Source organism: Diceros bicornis, chromosome 30, assembly GCF_020826845.1.
Source record: "Diceros bicornis minor isolate mBicDic1 chromosome 30, mDicBic1.mat.cur, whole genome shotgun sequence".
Taxonomy (NCBI): domain Eukaryota; kingdom Metazoa; phylum Chordata; class Mammalia; order Perissodactyla; family Rhinocerotidae; genus Diceros; species Diceros bicornis.
Genome location: NC_080769.1, coordinates 4,978,686 through 5,000,921, shown reverse-complemented (window position 1 = coordinate 5,000,921; position 22,236 = coordinate 4,978,686). Strand labels below are relative to the sequence as shown.

At 44.1% G+C, this 22,236-nt stretch overlaps 1 protein-coding gene across 2 annotated transcripts in view; it reads right to left on the bottom strand.

Annotated features, from left to right (window-relative positions):
- LOC131394539 (zinc finger protein 709-like) overlaps nucleotides 1-21,911 on the bottom strand; it is a 212,571-nt gene extending 190,660 nt beyond the window's left edge. The window contains exon 1 of one of the 2 annotated variants that reach the window (XM_058525923.1): nucleotides 21,822-21,911. In XM_058525923.1, coding sequence (XP_058381906.1) covers nucleotides 21,822-21,824 — 3 coding nt within the window. In that variant the 5' untranslated portion in view covers nucleotides 21,825-21,911. Of the gene's footprint in view, nucleotides 1-4,096; nucleotides 5,895-21,821 lie in introns of those variants that run through there. The other variant, XM_058525921.1, reaches the window with a different exon arrangement.
- Between the last annotated feature and the right edge of the window lie 325 nt (nucleotides 21,912-22,236).

Here is a 22,236-nt window from a genome sequence, read left to right as displayed (position 1 = left end):
AAGATATTTTTGTTTGTTTTATTAAGAAAGATAAATTTGTCCTAAAGTACTAAGAAAAGAAAAAAGGCATAAGACAAATTCTAAATGTAAAAAGTAAATGACAGGGGCCGGCCCGGTGGCGCAGGCGGTTAAGTGCGCGCGCTCCGCTGCGGCGGCCCGGGGTTCGCTGGTTCGGATCCCGGGCGCGCACCGACGCACTGCTTGGTAAGCCATGCTGTGGTGGCGTCCCATATAAAGTGGAGGAGGATGGGCACCGATGTTAGCCCAGGGCCGTCTTCCTCAGCAAAGAAAAAAAGAGGAGGATTGGCGGATGTTAGCTCAGGGCTGATCTCCTCATTAAAAAAAAAAAAAAAAAAAAGTAAATGACAGAAAGTTTATGGAAGTAAAACCCTGAGGAGTTTTATACATGATCAAGTTGGCTAAAATAAGCTAACGGAAAATTAAGATTTGGCTTTCTCTCTTATAAAGATAATTTCCTAAACTTTTAGTCTGCTCTTTATATAGAGATTAAAAGGTGTTCTTTTGAGTAAGTCTATATAAAAGACAAAACACCTATGTTTTGTTAAAATAATTTCCTACGTTCAAAAAGACTGAAGTCTCTCTATTAAGGTTTTTCTTTTTGTTTTTTGACTGTTTTAACTCTGTTTGCCTTTCACTATTTTTGTTATCAACTTGATTAAATAAATAACTAGGCATTATTTCCTATTTGACCAAATGTTTTAAAATCTTTTGATATTTTTGATAAACTTCTGCCAAAATTAAAGTTTTTTTAACTTAAAAAGAAATTATGGAAAGACCTGTGATTATGATGCCAAAATACAATTGTTACTGTATTTCATGTTGATGCTCACAGTTCTTTAATTTCTACAGAACAAAAGTATAACTCTTAGGCTGATCAGCTGATACAAAGTCATACAACACACAACCCAGGCTTAGCACAATAGGTTCACGAAAAGAATGAACACTTGGGAGAACAAACTTCATACAGATGGGCACAACAAAGGGGAATCCTTGTCACCCATGATGATATTGCCACTGCAGTACAACAATGTCAATTATGCCAACAGTTAAATAAACGGGGAGTTCCACACCCCTACCAAGGTCATATCCAAAAGGGATTATTTCCCGCCCATACATGGCAAACAGATTTTATTGGACCATTGCCAAATTCTTGTGGATATACTTATGCCTGCACTGCTGTTGATACATATTCTGGTTATTTATTAGCTATGCCAGCTAAAATGGCGACCCAGCAGAGTGCCATAAAATTATTAGATACAATTAAGTTATATTATGGAACGCCAAGACAAATTCAGAATGACAACGGTTCCCACTTTACAGGTAAGTTAATTCAAACTTATACCAAGGAAAATTATGTAAAATAGGTTTATCATATACCTTATTACCCCCAAGCTGCAGGCCTCATAAAACGAATGAATGGATTGCTTAAATAACAATTGAGAAAACTCAGTCATGGCTCATTAAAGGGGTGACACAACCATCTAAGTACTGCTCCTCTGTCAAGGTTATTACCAGCAAAGATTACAGAAGTGACAACTGCCACCCATGAGTTTACGACCTTAACCTACTGGCCCCTGACTCAGTCTGGTAAACCGCCTTTTCGTGCCACGGCCAAAAGGACTGGATTGGATTTATGTACTGTTCATTCTATTCAATTGCCCCCTAAGAAGCAGTCTATAGTCCCTACTGGGATAGGGGTACAATTTCCCAAAAATACCTTTGGTTTGTTAAAAGAACGCTCTGGACTGACAGCAAAAGGTATTGATGTACTGGGAGGAGTCATTGATCCAGATTACCAAGGAGAAATAAAATTTATATTATATAATGGTAATGACACAGTACTAACTGTAGAGTCTGGGGAACAAATGGGACAATTATTGGTGCTTCCCCTCCTGACTCCAAATGTGTCACAAGGACAACCTCCAAGTGAATTAACTAAAAGAGGAATACAAGGATTTGGGTCTACAAATGGATGGAAACCTAGAGCAAAGGTGTGGGTGACTCACCCACCCAATGCGGCTCTCCGTGCCACAAAAATAATGGCCCAAGGGCCCCCTGCAACACTGATAGTTATGTATCCAGGAAATAAACAATTATATCATGTTCCTAAAAATTCTGTTTCTTTGCGTGAATAGATATTCCTTCTGTGCTCGCTATGCTATGCTGCACCTCCATGTCTGCTGCAGACCTCCACACCAACTAATGTTTCCGTAGGACAACCTTTGAGCCTGCACTGTTAGACCAACTGCTCTACACTGGTGGGACCTATAACCTAGACTACGAATGGCCGAAAAGTTTGATCTCAGAAACATCAAGCACCTTCTCAATATAAGATAATTTCTCTATTACCCTGCCTTCTGCTACCCTCCATGATGGGGGCTAATCTAGACTTCTACAAGCTAATTTGTTAGGCCTAAGTGTTACCTTATCTAATGTTATCTTTGATGCTATGTGTGATTTGCAAAATCAAGTTAATAATATTTCATATTCTAAGGGGTTATTTGATTGGTTACCTTGGGGTTTGGGTCCTTTATTGAGAGATAATTTTATAATTATTGTAGTCATTGGATGTTGGGTTCTTGGATGTGCCTTATGTACTTGTGTGCAAAGTTCATTGTCTGTGCATATGGTATCTTATGGGTAATGGAGACGGCCACGGCCGAAAACGTCTTGACATGAGTACAACCATGTTTGGCCGCTCCACTGACCTATAGCCACCAGCACACAAAAAAATATAAAGCTGCTTTCTGTGTGATGGGAACTGACCTTTTCCCGGGGAACTGGCCTTTCTCTCATGGAGAGAATTACAAGTTGTAACACTTCAAGGCTCTTGAAGCATCATAGCACGGGATGGACTGACCATCTGTGCCAGGCTAAGACAATAACTAAAGAGAACAATGCACGTACACAATTACTGGGCTGGGACGTTAACCAGGGGGCTCAATGCATGTACGCCACTGATAACCATTTGTGCGTGGAAACACTAAATGCTTGCTCTGCAAACTCTAATTGCTTACTCTGAAAATTATTGATGGTATAAAAACTGCTGAAAACTGAGACCTGATGAGAGTTCCACCTATGGAAGGGACACCTTACCCAGGATATGTGATCCTTGCCCAGCCATGTCGATTGACAGGACTCTCCCGACAATAAAACATGAATATTATGAATAATTGATTTATTGTGAAGTAATTGATCTGATGTGTTCTCTTTTCGGTCAACCTGGTGTTTCTCTTTCCGGTTGATTTATGTCATTTCCCTTCAGTCGATCTGATGTTTCCCTTTCCGATCGATCTGATGTTTTTCCCTCTTATTATATGACCTATTCGGATCTACTGCTATCTCAGCTGATGTGGATGTTTTCCCTTTCCAGTCGAACTGATGTTTTTTCCCTCTTATTATTTGACCTATTCGGATCTGTTTGCAAACTATTGCCTTTACTATCCTCTATATAATAAAATATACCTTCGGTCCACTTGTTTGGAATGAAAAGTTTCTTTTACGTCTCCGATCGAATCCCCGAACCTCTCATAACACAGCACAAATAAGTTCAAGTAAAATTTGTACACAGGGACCAGCCCAGCGGCATAGTGGTTGAGTTCAGCACACTCTGCTTTGGCAGTCTGCATTTGAGGGTTTGGATCCTGGGCATGGACCTGCACCACTCATCAGCCATGTTGTGGTGGTGTCCCACATACAAAATAGAGGGAGATTGGCCACAGATGTTAGCTCAGGGCGAATCTTTCTCAAGCAAAAAGAGGAAGATGGGCAACAGATGTGAGCTCGCGGCAAATCTTCCTCAGCAGAAAAAAAAAATTTCTATACAAAAAATGTTACCTCTGGAACGACAACAGAACCTAGCAGATGTTGTGGGTGCTGAAGGAGACAATTGCTATTTCTTCATGGTGTCAGGGAGGGAGCAGGTCTCAGCTGATCGAATAATTTCCAGAAATTGTTGTTGTCAGGGCCTCACAATATGTTTGGCAATGTCCCATCCACTTTTTTGAGCTCCTTTTTTCAGTATTTGCAAGTCCTGAATGTCCTCAGAGGAGAGGTCATTAATGTAACCTCATACCTGTGTTCTTGGAGAAACCAGGATGCAGTTCAGATCCTGCTGCAATGTCTGTGTGGGAGGGCACAGCTGTTGAAGACCCATGAGGAGAACCCAGTAAAGGTGCATCGTGTCCCTTCAGAGGGAAAGGCCAAGTGCAGCTGAGAGGCTGTTGACATAGGCACTGACAGAACAGACTTAGCCAAATCTGTGAGAGCTGGATATTTATCACTTGCTGATTGGTTGTAGTCAGTAATTTCTATACTGTTGGGGACTGGGTATAGAGGTCTGCTTGGTGCAACCAGAGCCTCAAGGTTAAGGTAAACCATTTTGAGGTGTCAATCATTCTTTCTAGGTTTAATAAAAGGACAAAATGGGCTGTTAAAAAAAGAAATGGGAATAGTCAACCCTTCATTAACTAGGTTACCTACACAGTTTTCAATCCTTCAAGGCCCTGGGTAATGTACATTGGGCCATACTAACTACATTATTCGTGGAGTAAGGTCCCTGGGGTTCCATTTTGTTAAGCCAATTTGTAAGTGGCAAAGACTTCATTTAATTTTAATTCTTGAATCATTGGTTCAGAGGTTCCCAGCTCACTATGGGATATTTTAGGACAACGGGTGTTACAACCATGGAGAATTTGGGCAAGACCACAGTTCTGCTGGTTAATGAGAAACATTTGTCCTATTTGTTGTCTGTATTATATTCATTAATGCCCTTAAGATCATCAGGGGGACCTTGCTTAAATTTAGTGGAGTCCCAGGTAGAAATGTAATTGGAGACCTCGTGTTGATTAACTGCTTGAAGGTTTGTGAATTAGTACATTATATCAGATGGCAAAATTAATTCAGAACCTATGTTGTACAGTCTCAGAAAGCCAAGCAGTGTACATCTATCTGTTTTCTTCCATAAATTTTTGCAGGGTATTTTTGATTACCAAAGGGGCAAACTGTGGACCTTTGTTTCAGTATTTTATCTATTGTATCCTTTCTACTGCCCCTCTCTGTTTTGTTTTCTTAGTCACTGCATATACTTCAGGGGAGGGAGTGCCTCTCTACCCTGGTATTTATATATTTTTTCCTCCCAAGAGCCTCAGAACAGTGCCATCAGGGTTAGAAGCCTCCCCCATGACAACTGGCTGTTCTATAGGCTTTAAGGTCCCTGGACTAAGTCAAGATTGAACTAATTTCTTTGCTGTGCCACAGGGGAGCCATGGGTGTTGTCCCCTATGACCCTGAGAGTCAGATCTTTTGTTGCAGTAGAGGCAGGGGCAGCAGCAGCAGGGGTACATAAGTGTCCAAGTGAGCCCTCTGGTATTAGGAGTGTGGATTCAGCCCACCATCTACTGCCTGCCTTTGCTCCTCACATCTCTTTCTCTTTTTAAATGACTGCTCTTTCCAGAGTGACCAACCAATGGGCCTACTTCTTCCACAGGGTATAGTCCCGTTCTACCACCCCCAACCTCAGGCCAGGCTGGGCCCAACCCAGGCTCTGCTGCAGCTTCACTCCAACATACAGATGAAGCCCAGCAAAGACACTGACACACCACACACCACTACTTTAAGGGGGACCCCAATGCCATTACTCCTGCTCCCAAATGCCTAAGAATTATCAAAACTGCCAACTCTGCTCAGCTGAACCTAGAACTGAGGCTTGGTGGGTCAACACTGCAACACGGGGCAGCACAGCTCACAGCACAGGCTCCCCAGCAAGCAGCAGCCCACAGTGCAGGCCGCCACCAGGCAGCAGAGCAGGTGAGCAAGTCAGAGCAGGAGAAGACAGACCCACGGGTGGGGCTCATGTCTGGACACGCTGCTCAGGGCACAATTGTTATGGTCACTGCAGAGGGGTGGGTCCCTCGTTCAGACTGATGCCAGGGTGACGTGCGCGCGCGCGCGCGAGCACACACACACACAGGGTAGAAAAAGGCTTAGGACTGACATAACAGAGTTCTGAGAGGGAGGGCAGGGCCGGCCTCTCAAGCAGCTCTGGCAGGGCTCAGAAAGCAAGGAATGGAGCCTGGCCTGGGTGTGCACTGGGCTTGGGGGTGGGGCCGGGGCAAGAGTTCTGCACACAGGCAGGGGCTTGTGTGGTGGCATCTCCTGCCTGCTCCAGAGGAGAGAACACCCAGGCTTTCTCATCAGCTTGTCCAGGTGGGGGCACAAGGGGAAGAGGGTGGGGTGAGGCCTAAGCTGTGAGCAGTCATCCAAATTGTGGAGTCTGAATGCTCACTACAAGGACAAAGTGGATAAGAAAAATATGCATTCTCAATTGTTTGATAATTATATATAAAGAAACACTAACAGGAGGCTTAAGAAATGATTAAAACTGTAGTTGGGAATGGCTGGAGTAACAGCACTGGAAAGGACCAGGATACACTGGCAATGAGTCTTAAGGGAGACTGCCATCTTACAGATTTATTTCAAATAAACAGACAAATTTATGTATACTATATTTACTATTTAACAGTCTTTTATTTAATTTTAACTTTTGTACACAGGAAACCATACTAAGATGTAATTCCTTTAAACACTATTGGCTACAAAAGTGTAAACCATTCAAAATGAAATTTTTCAAATCTCTTTGTAACTAAAAGGACATACAGCATCCTAGTTTGTCCTTCCCCTGTATCTCACACAGGGGGTATTTTGAGGAATAAGCAGCATATTATAACACAACAGGAGTTTGAGGTTAGCCACTTAAACATTGTAGGATTTTTAAAGATTTACATAAGCTTTCAGAAATCTCCCTCACATCAATTAAAACAGGAATTCAACTGCTTTAGCCTTTTAAATTTCTACGTTCTCTGGGGACATGCACATACAAAAACTGATCTAAAAATGAAATATGTACCTGAGGACTTCAAAAAATTCATCTGACATCTTGAGGTTCCCTTGCATAAATGGAACAAAAATTCGATTTGCTGTCCTCACATCCTATCTCTCAATCAACTTACAGTTTCAGGGCCCAAGTGCTAAGGGAAACTAGAGCCAAAGGGCTGCACTATTCAATCGATAAAGGAATCCAAAGGAAAGAAACACAAATATTGGAATCAGCACAGATAAGCAGCCCGCTTCCCACAGGACAGAAGGAAAGCCACACTCAGAAGCTTCCATATTCCTGACCCTCCTGGTTGAGACAGAACCCCTGGAGTGGGTCAGTCCCTGGTGAAGGAGGGTGGGGCACCTGAGCAGCCACAGGAGTGAACTCTGGGAGCTCCACACGCCCTCCCCTCCCCAGGGAATAATGCAAATGTTCCCTCCCTCAGGCTTCCCCTCTCACAATGAGGAAAATTCAGCTGGAGTCAGTTTAAGGTTCTGATCCAAGTGAACTTCCAAATCAATGGACCCTAATCCAGGACACAGAACTCCTGATTTCACAGACTTTCTCAATGCAAACAAGTTATACTGAGTGCACCTACAGTATGAACACAAAACTCCAACTTACGCCTAGAAGTAGGTCCAAGGAAACCACAGCTACAACCTCAGAAAGGGCATCACCTCCCCACCCCCATGTGCACGTGCACCCCCAGCTTTCCAGGGCTCTGCAGCTCCTCTCAGTATGAAGGCTCCTTCCGTGGGGGTGTGAGCAGGCAGGGCACCTGCAGGGGGAGGCTCCCCAAGAAGAACAACTGGGCCTTGAACTACTTCCCTTTGCAGGCCCAAGGGGGCCTTAGCTTAGATCCACTGCCCCCAGGCCTCTGCCCCCACTGGAGTTTTAGTGGACCACCATTGATATTTTAAATACACAAACCCAGCGTTTGAACAATCCAGGTACAACACTCAAACCAGCCTTTATGTGGAAATGAGGGAAGAAAACTGTATTGCACTTTGCTGTCTCAACAAAAAAGCTCACAAGAATGTAATGCGTTCTGGGGAAAAAAAGATGTTAAGTATTATTTCTATGACAAGAAAATTTTGTATAAACTATTAATCACACTTGAACACCTCAGGTCTGCACGTCTAAGCCCTGGAAATCCATTTGAACTCACCCAAAATACAAGAACACACATCAGAATGTTACTATTGTGCTCAGGAAAGGAAAAAAGATAATTTTTAAATCATGTAATGTAAAACTGGAATTTTTTTTCTGAAACTCACCTCTTTCTTTCCTCTTTGTAGATATTTTATAGTCTTTCAAGCTGTATTGATTAAATAAATTTTTATCCATTGAAAAACTGAGACTAAATTGAAGTGAATATATCTTTCCAAGGTGACACACCCAGGAAGGGGCAGTGCCGACAGACGGATCACCCAGAAAAGTTTGCCAAGAGGAACCTCCACCCACAGGCCTTACGATGGAATGTCTGTGCCCAGGACACATCCTGGGAGGAGAGGCAGAGAATTTCGGACAACACAGTTCCAGGTGGTTATTTGCTACTTTTCTCTCAAGTAAAACATCAACAACAAGGAATAAACCCTTTTAAAAGAGCCACCCGTTGACTATGCAAAAAGAATCCACAACTAAAATATTGGGTCTGTTTGTAGTTGATTATGATGCTGTGAATCGGCGAAGGCAAGTTGGTGTTTGGGGACGCGAGGGATTTGGAAATTTAGGGATTTATTGCCAGTCCTAGGGAGAGCAGGGGAGCGGGGGCCAGGGCATGGATTTGAGATCCTGCTCCCCAAACATTTGGAAAACTCAGGAGGAAACGAGTCCCCTCTGGGGAGAAAGGAGGGACTGGGGACCCCACAGACCACAGCTCCTTCCACGCAGGAGCCCCGGAGACCGAATCACGACTGTCCCTGATGTCCCCCCCGTGGTCACCGCACCATCTGGGGACACGCGGGGCTGCGGGCGCAGAGCTGCCCAGAGAGGCTCCGGGGCCGAAGTCGCCGCGCGCAGTGACCACAGGACGCCCGGGGTCCCGGCTGCCGGCCCGGCCCCCACGCTGCGGCCGGAGGGGACTGAGGTCCGAGCGGCGCCCCCGCGGACTCGGGTCCGCAGACTCCGGAGGTGACCGCGGGGAGGCCGGGTACCGCAGTGGCCGTATTCAACCAGCCGTTCCTCCTTCCCGTCTCCGGACCCCCGGCCCAAACTCTCACCATTTCCAAGTTCCCTGGGTCCCCCGCGTCCTTCCTACGATTAGGCACAGGTCACAGCGAGACAGAGTCGAGTAGGTGCCAAGGCAACGTGGCGCCTTTAAGGGCAGCGGCCCCTGACCGGAAGGACTGTGGAGCGAGCGGGAAGTCGGGACTCGCGGCGGAGCGTCGCCCCACCCACCTGCCCCGGAGCCGACCCTGATTGGACAGTTCTAATGGCCCCGCCCACCTGCTCCTGAGTGACAGCGGGACGAAGATTATGTGTCTGAGCTGATGGTGGTTTCATTACATGGGCACAACTTATTAAATCACTGGCCATGGGTCAACTCAGACTTCAGCCCCCCTCCTCTCCACAGGGGCTGGGACGGAAAGGTCCAAGCCTCTAATCAGGGCTTGGTGTTTCTGGTGTCCAACCCCCCTCCAGAAGGCATCTGGGAGCTGGCCAAAAGTTGCCTCATTAAAACAAAAGACATTCGATCACCATTATCACTCAAGTAATCCTAAGGGCTTCAACAGGTTTTTGCTAGGAACTGAGGTCAAAGACCAAATATCTTCCTTATTACATCACAGGAGGTCAAGTCTCGGCAAATAGGCACACTAAAAGATTGAGACCCAATCACTGGACTAGAGGATGCTTCCCCTCAGCCGACACCTACCTCTACACCAGCTGTGCTCTTGTTTAATGTTAGTGGACTACACTGAAAGGACTAGGTGCTTTCTGGTAACATCAAGAAGGCAAGGATGTCCTCTCCCACCACTCTTAGTCAAACTTTTACTGGATTGTCAGTTGATACAACTAGACATGAAAAGGAAATAAAAGGTACATAGTTTGGGAAGCAGGAAATAAAACTGTTCCCTAGTATAAGATTGTCTATGGAGAAAATCTCAAAAAATCCCCAATGACAAAGAAAACTGCTTGACTAAGAAGAGCATAGAGGGAGGTTGAAAGATAAAATGCTAATAAACAAATGTCAATTGCTTTCCTAGAGATCCACACAAATATAGTGAACTCATCTTTGACAAAGGACCAAAGGCAATTCAATGGGAAAACATAGTGTTTTCAACAAATAATGCCAGAAAAACTAGCTGTCCACCTGCAAAAAAGAAGAATCTAGACACAGACTTTACATTTTTCACAAAAATTAATTCAAAATGAATCATAGATCTTAGTATAAAATGTAAATCTACAACACTCCTAAAAGATAAAAAAGAAAATCTAGGTGACTTTGGGTTTGATGATTAATTTTTAGATACAACACCAAAAGCAAGATCCAAGATAGAAAAAAATAAATTTGACTTCATTAAAATTAAAAGCTTCCACTTAGTGAAACACAATGTTAAGAGAATGAAAACATGAGCCACAAAAGGACAAAAAATCTTTGATAATCACTTCATCTGATAAAGGACTGGAACCCAAAACATTCAAAGAACTCTTAAAACTCAACAAAAAGAAGACAGACAACCTAGTTAAAAATGGGCAAAAGAGGGCTGGCCCCGTGGCTTAGCGGTTAAGTGCGCGCGCTCCGCTACCTGCGGCCCGGGTTCAGATCCCGGGCGCACACCGACGCACCGCTTCTCCGGCCATGCTGAGGCCGTGTCCCACATACAGCAACTAGAAGGATGTGCAGCTATGACATACAACTATCTACTGGGGCTTTGGGGGAAAAAAAAAGGAGGAGGATTGGCAATAGATGTTAGCTCAGAGCTGGTCTTCCTTAGCAAAAAGAGGAGGATTAGCATGGATGTTAGCTCAGGGCTGATCTTCCTCAAAAAAAAAAAAAAAATGGGCAAAAGATTTGAACACACACTCCTTTAGTGACACACAGATGGTAAACAAGCACAGGAAAAGATGCCCCAAATCATATGGCAACAGGAAATTGCAAATAGAAGAAGAATAAGGTATCAGCAGACACTTGTTACAGTGGCTGAAATGAAAACACTGTGAACATCAAACCATGGGGAAGGTGGAGAACAGGACCCCTCCCTCACAGCTGGTGGGAATGGAGAAAGCTATGCCTGCTTTGGAAGAAAGCCAGTTTCTTAAAAGGAAGCCTACTCTTACCACACAATGCAACAATCACATTTCTTCAAATTTACCCAAATAAGTTGAAAACTGATGTTCACAAAAAACCCTGCACAGGAATGTTTATAGGAGCTTTATGCAGAATTGTCAGGACCTAGATGTAACCAGGATAATTTCAACAGGCAAATGAATAAACAATCACTGGTACATCCATAGGATGAAGTATTCTTCAGTGATGAAGAGAAATGAGGTTATCAAGCCACAAAGACATGGAGAAACTTTAAGATCATATAGCTAAGTGAAAGAAGCCAATATGACAAGGCTATACACTGTAAGATTCCAAGCATGTGACAGTCTGGAAAAGATAAAGGTATAAGATACTGAAATGAAACATCATTCATTGCCAGGGATTTGGGGGAGGGAAGGACTAATGAATAGCTGGAGCACAGGACATTTTTAGGACAATGCAAGTATTCCATACGATCCAGAAATGATGGAGACATGTCATTCTACATTAGCCAAAGCCTAGAGATTGTATAAGACAGAGTGAACTCTAATGTAAACTATGAACATTCACATATCAAACTGGCTCATCAAATGTAACAAATGTACCACAGTAATACAGGATGTAAAATATAGGGCAACTTGTGTGGAGGCAGAGGGGTCATGTGGGAAATCTCTGTACTTTCTGATCAAGTTTTCTGTAAACCTAAAACTGCTCTTAAAAAAAAGTCAAGTCCACTAGGAGAAAAAAGACAGAGACAGATGTATTACTATTCACCCCTGATGACTGACTCATGACAGAAACAGACCATCTTTCATTCACTGAATTTGAAGTGATTTCAATAAGCCATAACGGTGCTCTATGAGGCCTGTACCCTGAGACCCTGAAGAGAGGAGAAACTTCCACTGAATGCCTTGTTTAGAGCCCAGTACTGTATATTCTGAGAAGTGAAATGAGTGCCTTTGTTACTATCAGTAGTGTCTGGAACTTCCACGAGGATAAAGAGTGTCTTGGCCAGCCTTTGTGTGTGGCCTTCATATGTGTAGAGACAAGTGTGATTTTGATTTCTATTGCAGGTAACTGTGAAGCAAGAGATTCCTGGAGTTCTTTTACCACAAAGGGGCAACCCTCTGGGAATCACCCACAGTCTGTAACGTCCGCAGCTGGAGCCAATTGTTGGTCGGTGCTAAGATGACTGCTGGATGTATGGTCAGTGTGATGACCCTTGTGTCCAGTCCTTCATCAGAGATGTCCCAATTAAGACATGAAAAGCAGCAACTCTGCCTGAGCTCCGTGTGTACAAATGTGGTGCTGTCCCTAAAGTCTATGAACTCCCATTGCTTTTCACTCAGTGTCCTAAAAATGTCCCCAGGGAGCCTGGGGTTCTGGGAAAGGGGTGACCTCCTTCAACACCATGGCACCAGGCAGTAGACTGAGGACAGGGAAGACTACTCTCTCCTGCAGGCTGGATATCCGAGAGGGCCAGGTTTGGGTCCATCATATCACCAGCGGGTCTTGGTGGCCATGCTGAGCTCTTGGGGTGCTATTTCCAGGTCCTAAGTCAAAATGGCCTGCTGGATAGATGGTCCCATGCTCAGGGCCATCTGCTTTCAGGATAGCCTCACAAGCATACGTCACTGCAGCTGTAATGGCATACAGTGTGGGGCCTAGGGCAGGTTCCTGCATCAGAAACCTATGGACAACGTAAGGCCATCATGGGTCCCCCAGGAGGCATGAGAGAAGGTCACTGAAGGCTTGATAGTGAAAGAGTCTCTGAGGGCACGAACAAGAGTGTTGGTTGTATGACAATTTGAAGAGACTCTCCAGACTTTTGTGCTGGAGGTGCCCATTCAAGGTGGCAAATTTGCAAGTAACAGCACAAATGGGCTCAAGTAAAATTTTTATATAAGAAACATGTTAACTCTGGAATAACAAAAGAATCTAGTAGATGTTGGGGGTGCCGAGGGGAACAATAGCTACTTCTTCAAGGTGTCAGAGAAGGAGTGGGTCTCACATTATCCAGTAACTTCCAGAAGTTTAACAAAGTTGTCAGGGCCTCATATTATATGTGGAGCAACGTCCCATGCACTTTTTTGAGCTCTTTTTTTCAATATGTGCATATCTTAAATGTCCTCAGAGGAGATGTCATTAATGTACATCATACCTGTGTTCTTGGAGAAACCAGGATGCAGGGCAGATCCTGCTGCAAGGACTGTGTGGGAGGGCACAGCTGTTGAAGATCCATGAGGAGAACCCAGTAAAGGTGCATCGCGTACCTTCAGAGGGGAAGGCCAAGTGCAGCTGAGAGTCTGTTGACATAGGCACTGACAGAACAGACTTAGCCAAATCTGTGAGAGCAGGCTGTTTATCAATTGCTGATTGGTTGTAGTCAGTAATTTCCACACTGTTGGGGACTGGGTATAGAGGTCTGTGTGGTGCAACCACAGCCTCAAGTTGAGGTAAACCACTCTGAGGTGTTACTCATTCTTTCCAGGTTTAATAACAGGACAAATTGGGCTGTTAAAAGAAGCACTGGGAATAATCAACCCTTTACGAATTAGATTTTCTATACAGTTTTCTATCCTTCAAGGCCCTGGGTAATTTACATTAGACCATACTAACTACTTCATTTCTGGGGTAAGGTCACTGGAGTCCCAGTTTGTCAAGCCAATTTGTTAAGTGGCAAGGATTTCACTTAATTTTAATCTTGATCATTGGTTCAGAGCTTTCCAGCTCACTATGGGATATTTTAGGACAGTGGGTGTTATGACCATGGAGAATTTAGGCAAGACCATAGTTCTGCTGGTTAAAGATGAGATATTTGTCCTCTTTGTCCTATATATTATATTTATTAACACCTCTAAGATCAGGGGCACCTTCCTTACATTTAGTGGGATCCCAGGTATAACTGTAGTTTGTCGCCTAGTATTGATTAACTGTTTGAAGGTTTCTGAATTAGTATATTACATTAGATAGCAAAATTAATTCAGAACCTATGTTGTAGAAGCCCAAATACCAAGCATTGTACCTTTATCTGTTTTGTTATGTAAATTCTTTAGAATATTTTGATTTTCCATTTGATGCAAATTGTGGACCTTTATTTCAGTGTTGTATTTATTGTTTCCTTCCTCCTGATCTTTCCTGTTTTGTTTTCTTCCTCATGGGATACACTTCAGGGGAGGAAGTGGGTCTCTATCCCGGTATTTATAAATTTTTTCCACCCAAGAGCCTCAAAACAGTGCCATCAGTGTTAGGAGACTCCTCCATGACAACTGGTTGCTTTTTAGGGCTTTAACCCTGGGCTTAAGTCAGGTTTGAACTAATAACTTGTGCCACAGGGGATCCAGGGCTGTTGTCCCTTATCACCCTGAGGGTCAGGATCTTTGTGGCAGCAGAGGCAGCAGCAGCAGCATCAGAGGTACTTAAGGGTCCTGGTGAGCCCTCTGGTGTTAGGAGTGTGCTCAGCCCACCACCTACTGCCTGCCTTCCCCCTGTCTTCTCTTTTTTAAATGACTGCTCTTTCTAGAGTGACCACCCGATGGGCCCTCTGCTTGCACAGAGTACAGTCCCTGTCTACCCCCATCCCTGGGGTATGTCAGGCCAACACAGCCTCTGTCACAGCTTCACTCTAACACACAGATAAATCCCAGCAAAGACAATGACCCAGGACTCATTTAAGGAGGCTCAAATCCCGTAGTCCTGCTCCCAAATGCCTATTAATTCTTCGAACTGCCAACTCTGCTCAGCTGAACCTAGCACTGAGGCTTGATGGGTCAACACTGCAACACGGGGCAGCACAGCTCACAGCACAGGCTCCCCAGCAAGCAGCAGCCCACAGTGCAGGCCGCCACCAGGCAGCAGAGCAGGTGAGCAAGTCAGAGCAGAAGACAGACCCACGGGTGGGGGTCATGTCTGGGCACGCTGCTCAGGGCACCAACTGTTGTGGTCACTGCAGGGGGGGGTCCCTTGTTGAGATTGATGCCAGGGTGGCACACGCGCGACACACACACACACACACACACACACACACACACACGGGGTAGGAAAAGGCTTAGGACTCACATAACAAAGGTCTGAGGGGGAGGGCAGGTCAGCCTCTCAAGCAGCTCTGGAAGGGCTCAGAAAGCAAGGAATGGAGCCTGGCCTGGGTGTGCACTGGGCTTGGGGGTGGGGCCGGGGCAAGAGTTCTGCACACAGGCAGGGGCTTGTGTGGTGGCATCTCCTGCCTGCTCCAGAGGAGAGAACACCCAGGCGTTCTCATCAGCTTGTCCAGGTGGGGGCACAAGGGGAAGAGGGTGGGGTGGGGCTGAAGCTTGTGAGCGTCATCCAAACTGTGGAGTCTGACTGCTCACTACAAGGACAAAGTGGGTAAGAAAAACATGCATTCTCAATTGATTTATATAAAGAAACACTAACAGGAGGCTCAGGAAATTATCAACCTGTATTTGGGGGTGACGAGTAACAGCACTGGAGGGGACTAGGATATGTTGGCAGTGAGTCTTAAGTTAGACTTTGCCATTTTACAGATGTTCAAATAAACAGAATTTTATGTATACTATATTGTACCATTTAACAGTCTTTAATTTTAACTTTTGTACATAGGAAACCATTCTAAAATTTAATTCCTTAAACACTATCAGTTACAAAAGTGTAAACCACTCAAAATGAAAATTTTCAAATCTCTTTCTAACTAAATGGACATGCGGCATCCTAGTTTGTCCTTCCCCTCTATCTCACACTGGGATATTTTCAGGAATAAGCAGCATATTATAAAGCAATAGGGGTTTGAGTTTAACCCCTTAGAGGGGTTAACTTGAAACCATTGGATTTTCAAAGATTTACATAAGCTTTCAGAAGTCTCCCTCACGTCAATTAAAATAGGAATTCAAAATGCTTTAGCCTTTTAAGTTTCTATGTTCTCTAGGGACATGCACAAACAAAAACTGACCTAAAAATGAAATATGTACCTGAGAACTCCAATACATTCACCTCACATCTTGAGGTTCTCTTGCCTAAATGAAACAGAAATTCTATTTGTTTCCAGAATTTCCTTATTTCTGCACATTCTATCTCTCAATCAATGTACAGCTTCAGGGCCCAAGTGCTAAGGGAAACTAGAGCCAAAGGGCTGCACTATTCAATCGATAAAGGAATCCAAAGGAAAGAAACACAAATATTGGAATCAGCACAGATGAGCAGCCTGCTTCCCACAAGACAGAAGGAAAGCCACACTCAGAAGGTTCCATTTGCCTGACTGCCGGTTGAGATCGAACCCCTGGAGTGGGTCAGTCCCTGGTGGAGAAGGGAAGGCAGGGCACCTGAGCAGCCACAGGAATTAACTCTGGGAGCTCCACGCCCCCTCCCCTCCCTAGGGAATAACGTAAATACTCCCTCTCTCAGTCTTCCATTCTTACAATGAGGAAAACTCAGCCGGATTCAGTTTAAGGTTCTGACCCAAATCAACTCCCAAATTAATGGACCCTAATCCAGAACACAGAACTCCTGACTTTCACAGACTTTCTCAATGTAAACAAATAACACTCTGAGTGCACCTACACTGTGGATGTAAAACTCCAATTTACGTCTAGAAGTAGGTCCAAGGAAATCACAGTTACAACCTCAGAAAGGGCATCACCTCCCCACCCCCATGTGCACGTGCACCCCCAGCTTTCCAGGGCTCTGCAGCTCCTCTCAGTATAGAGGCTCCTTCCATGGGGGGTGTGAGCAGGCAGGACACCTGCAGGGAGAGGCTCTCCAGGAAGAACAACTGGGCCTTCAAGTCTTCCCTTTGCAGGCCCAAGGGGGCCTTAGCTTAGATCCACTGTCCTCAGGCCTCTGCTCTCACTGGAGTTTTTTTTGGACCACCATTGATATTTTAAATGATATAAACCCAGTGTTTGAACAATCCAACTAAAACACTCAAACCAGTCTTTATGTGGAAATGATGAAAGAAAATTTTATGGCAATTTGCTGGCTCGGCAAGAAACCCCACAAGAATGTATTGCATTCTGGGCAAAAAAAAAGATATCAATTATTATTTCCCTGACAACAAATTATTTTATAAACTATTAATCATACTTGAGGGCCGGCCCCGTGGCTTAGCGATTAAGTGCACGCGCTCCGCAGCTGGCAGCCCAGGTTCGGATCCCGGGTGCGCACCGACGCACCGCTTGTCTGGCCATGCTGAGGCCGCATCCCACTTACCGCAACTAGAAGGATGTGCAGCTATGACATACAAGTATCTACTGGGGTTTTGGGGGAAAAAATAAATAAATAAAATTAAAAAAAAAATCATACCTGAACACTTCAGGTCTGCAAGTCTAAGCCTGGAAATCCATTTGAACTCACCCAAAATAAACAAGAACACACATCAGAATGTTGCTATCGTGCTCTGGGGAGGGCAAAAAAAAAACAAATTTTAAATCGGACAAAGCAACACTGGAATATTTTATTTTTTCTGAAATTCACCTCTTTCTTCCCTCATTGGAAATATTTTATATCGTCTTTCAAGCTGTATCGATTAAGTAGATTTTTATTCATTGAAAACCTGAGACTAAATTTAAATGAATATATCTTTTTATGGTGACAAACCCAGGAAGGGGCAGTGCTGACAGGACGGATCACCCAGAAAAGTTTGCCAAGAGGAACCTCCACCCACAGGACTTATAATTGAATATCCATGCCCAGGACACAACCTGGGAGGAGAGGCAGAACGATTTCATACAATATAGTTGCAGGTGGTTTTTTCCTACTTTTCTCTTGTGGGGGATCAGAATTGGCCACCCCAAAGTGTGTCTCTTTGGCATGAGGAATATTTTGGGTTGGTTACTTTTAAAAACTACAGACATGGGAGAAGCTCTGAACAGAGAACTTACAAATGTAAATGTCTCTTACAAAGGGTAAGGGAAATCTCAACTTGTAAAGGTATCTCCCTCTTAGTACCAGGAAAAAGTGGGGATGACCTTATCTTGAGAAACTCTTATCAGCAAGGACTTAAATCTGCATAGTAACCTTACTCTTGTTTACTGTGCTTTTCTGGTAATCTCCTATAACTGACTCCTCCCACCCCCAGCATCCTCCTTTGTCTTTAGCTGAAGATGGTATTTAAGATGAGAGCCCCCACCATTTTGGCGAGTTACTGAGTTTTTCCTCGGTCTTTCCCATGTATACATGATATAAAGCTTTGTTTGATTTTTCTCCTGTTATTCTGTCTCACATCAATTTAATTCGTACCCCAGCCAGAAGGACCTAGAGGGTAGAGGATATGTTTTCCTCCCCTACATTCTCAAGTAAAACATCTACAAACAAGGAATAAACCCGTGTAAAAGAGCCACCCTCTTACAGGCCAATATCACTGATGAACACCGATGCAAAAATCCTCAACAAAATACTAGCAAATCGCAAACAATACATTAAAAAGATTATACACCATGATCAGGTGGGATTTATTCAAGGGATGCAGGGATGGTTCAACATTCGCAAATCAATCAATGTGATACACCACATTAATAAAATGAAGAATAAAAATCACATAATCATCTCAATAGATGCTGAGAAAGCATTTGACAAGATACAGCATCCATTTATGATAAAAACTCTGAATAAAATGGGTATAGAAGGAAAGTACCTCAACATAATAAAGGCCATATATGACAAACCCACAGCTAATATCATCCTCAATGGTGAAAAACTGAAAGCTATCCCTTTAAGAACAGGAAACAGACAAGGATGCCCACTCTCACCACTCCTATTTAACATAGTATTGGAAGTCCTAGCCAGAGCAATCAGGCAAGAAAAAGAAATAAAAGGGATCCAAATTGGAAAGGAAGAAGTGAAACTGTCACTATTTGCAGATGACAGGATTTTATATACAGAAAACCCTAAAGAATCCACCAAAAAGCTTTTAGAAGTAATAAACAAATACGGTAAAGTTGCAGGATACAAAATCAACATACAAAAATCAGTTGCATTTCTATACACTAACAACGAAGTAGCAGAAAGAGAAATTAAGAATACAATCCCATTTACAATTGCAACAAAAAGAATAAAATACCTAGGAATAAACTTAACCAAAGAGGTGAAAGATCTGTACACCGAAAACTATAAAATATTGCTGAAAGAAATTGAAGAAGACACAAAGAAATGGAAAGATATTCCGTACTGTTGGATTGGAAGAATCAACATAGTTAAGATGTCCATATTTCCTAAAGCAATCTATAGATTCAATGCAATCACTATCAAAGTTCCAACAACATTTTTCATAGAAATAGAACAAAGGATCCTAAAATTTATATGGAACAACAAAAGACCCCGTATAGCTAGGGGAATCCCGAGAAAAAAGAACAAAGCTGGAGGTATAATACTCCCTGATTTCAAAATATACTACAAAGCTATAGTAACCAAAACAGCATGGTACTGGCACAAAAACAGACACAGATCAGTGGAATAGAATCGAAAGCCCAGAAATAAACCCACACATCTATGGACAGCTAATCTTTGACAAAAGAGCCAAGAACATAAAATGGAGAAAGGAAAGTCTCTTCAACAAATGGTGTTGGGAAAACTGGACAGCCACATGCAAAAAAATGAAAGTAGACCATTACTTTACACTATACGCAAAAATTAACTCAAAATGGATTAAAGACTTGAATGTAAGACCTGAAACTATTAAACTTCTAGAAGAAAACATAGGCAGTACGCTCTTCGACATCGGTCTTAGCAACATATTTTCAAGCACCATGTCTGACGGGGCAAGAGAAACAATAGAAAAATAAACAAATGGGACTACATCAAACTAAAAAGCTTCTGCACAGCAAAGGAAACCATCAACAAAATGAAAAGACAACCTAACAATTGGGAGAAGATATTTGCAAACCATACATCTGATAAGGGGATAATCTCCAAAATACATAAAGAACTGATGCATCTCAACAACAAAAAAACTAACAACCCAATTTAAAAAATGGGCAAAAGACCTGAACAGACATTTCTCCAAAGAAGATATACAGACAGCCAACAGGCACGTGAAAAGATGTTCAACATCATTAACTATCAGGGAAATGCAAATCAAAACTACAATGAGATATCACCTCACGCCCATCAGAATGGCTATAATTAACAAGACAGGAAACAACATGTGTTGGAGAGGATGTGGAGAGAAGGGAACTCTCATACACTGCTGGTGGGACTGCAAACTGGTGCAGCCACTATGGAAAACAGTATGAAAATTCCTCAAAAAATTAAGGATAGAACTACCATATGATCCAGCTATTCCACTGCTGGGTATTTATCCAAAGAACTTGAAAACACCAATGTGTAAAGATACATGCACCCCTGTGTTCACTGCAGCGTTATTCACAATAGCCAAGACTTGGAAGCAACCTAAGTGCCCGTCAAGGGACGAATGGATAAGGAAGATGTGGTATATATACACAACGGAATACTACTCAGCCATAAGAAATGATGAAATCCAGCCATTTGTGACAACATGGATGGACATTGAGGGTATTATGCAAAGTGAAATAAGTCAGAGGGAGAAGGTCAAATACCATATGATCTCACTCGTTAAGTAGTAGATAATAACAAGAAACAAACACATAGAGACAGAGATTGGATTGGTGGTTACCAGAGGGGAAAGGGGGAAGGAGGAGGGCGAAAGGGATAATTAGGTACATGTGTGTGGTGATGGACTGTAATTAGTATTTGGGTGGTGAACATGAGATCATGATGTAGTCCATGCAGAAAGAAGTATAATGATGTACACCTGAAATTTATACAATGTTATAAACCAATGTTACCGCAATAAACAAAAAATTAAAAAATATATATATACTTCAAAGAAAAATCTAAAAAACATAAAAAATAAAAGAGCCACCCTCTGACTCGGGAAAAATGATAACTAAAATATTGGATCCGTTTGTAGTTGATAATGATGCTATCAACTGGAGAGGGGAAGATGGCGTTTGGGAATGTGGGGAGGGATATGGAAATTTAGGGACTTATAGCCAGTCCTAGGAAGAGCTGGGGGGGGGCCATGGTGGCCGATTTGAGACCTTGCTCACCAAACCTTTAGAAAACTCAGGAGCGAGGGCAGCCCGTGGCTTGGCGGTTTAGCGTGCACGCTGCCGCTGGCGGCCCGGGTTCGGATCCCCGGCGCGCACCGACGCACCACTTCTCCGGCCTTATGGCTGCGTCCCACATACAGCAACTAGAAGGATGTGCAGCTATGACATACAGCTATCTACTAGGGCTTTGGAGGAAAAAATAAATAAATAAAATTATATAAAAAAAAAGAAAACTCAGGAGCAAAAGGAGTCCCCTCTGGGGAGAAAGGAGGGACTGGGGACCCCACAGCCCACAGCTCCTCCCACACAGGAGCCCCGGAGACCAAGTCACGACTGTCCCTGATGACCCTCCCCGTGGTCACCACACCATCTGAGGACATGCGGGGCTGCCAGCGCAGAGCTGCCCAGAGAGGCTCCGGGGCCAAAGTCGGGGGGCGCAGTGACCACAGGACGCCCGGGGTCCCGGCTGCCGCCCGGCCCCCACGCTGCGTCGCCCCCGCGGACTCGGGTCCGCAGACTCCAGAGGCGACCGCGGGGAGGCGGGGGTCCCCCCACGGCGGGTTCCGACCAGCGACTCCACCCCATCTCTGGACCTCCTGGACCAAACTCTCACCATTTCTAAGTTTCCTGGGTCCCCAGCGTCCTTCCCACGATTCGGCCCAGGTCACAGTGCCACCGAGTCCGCGGCAGAGCAACGCGGGCCCTTTAAGAGCAGCGGCCCATGAACGGAAGGACTGTGGAGGTGACAGGAAGTCAGGGTCGGGGCGCAGCGTCGCTCCACCCACCTGCCCCGAATCCGATCCTGATTGGACAGTTCTAAGGGCGCCGCCCACTCGCTCCTGAGTGACAGCGAGTCGGAGATTATATGTCTGAGCTGCCCGGGAGCTGGACCTTGTTCTCTTTGGCGAGTTTTCCAACGAAGTGTGGTGTTGCGAGTCCACTCGAGGAACTAGGACCCTTCTTTGCAAATACAGACTTAAAAGTCACCTCACTGTATGTAATAAGTAGTCTGGCTCCATTTTGATCTT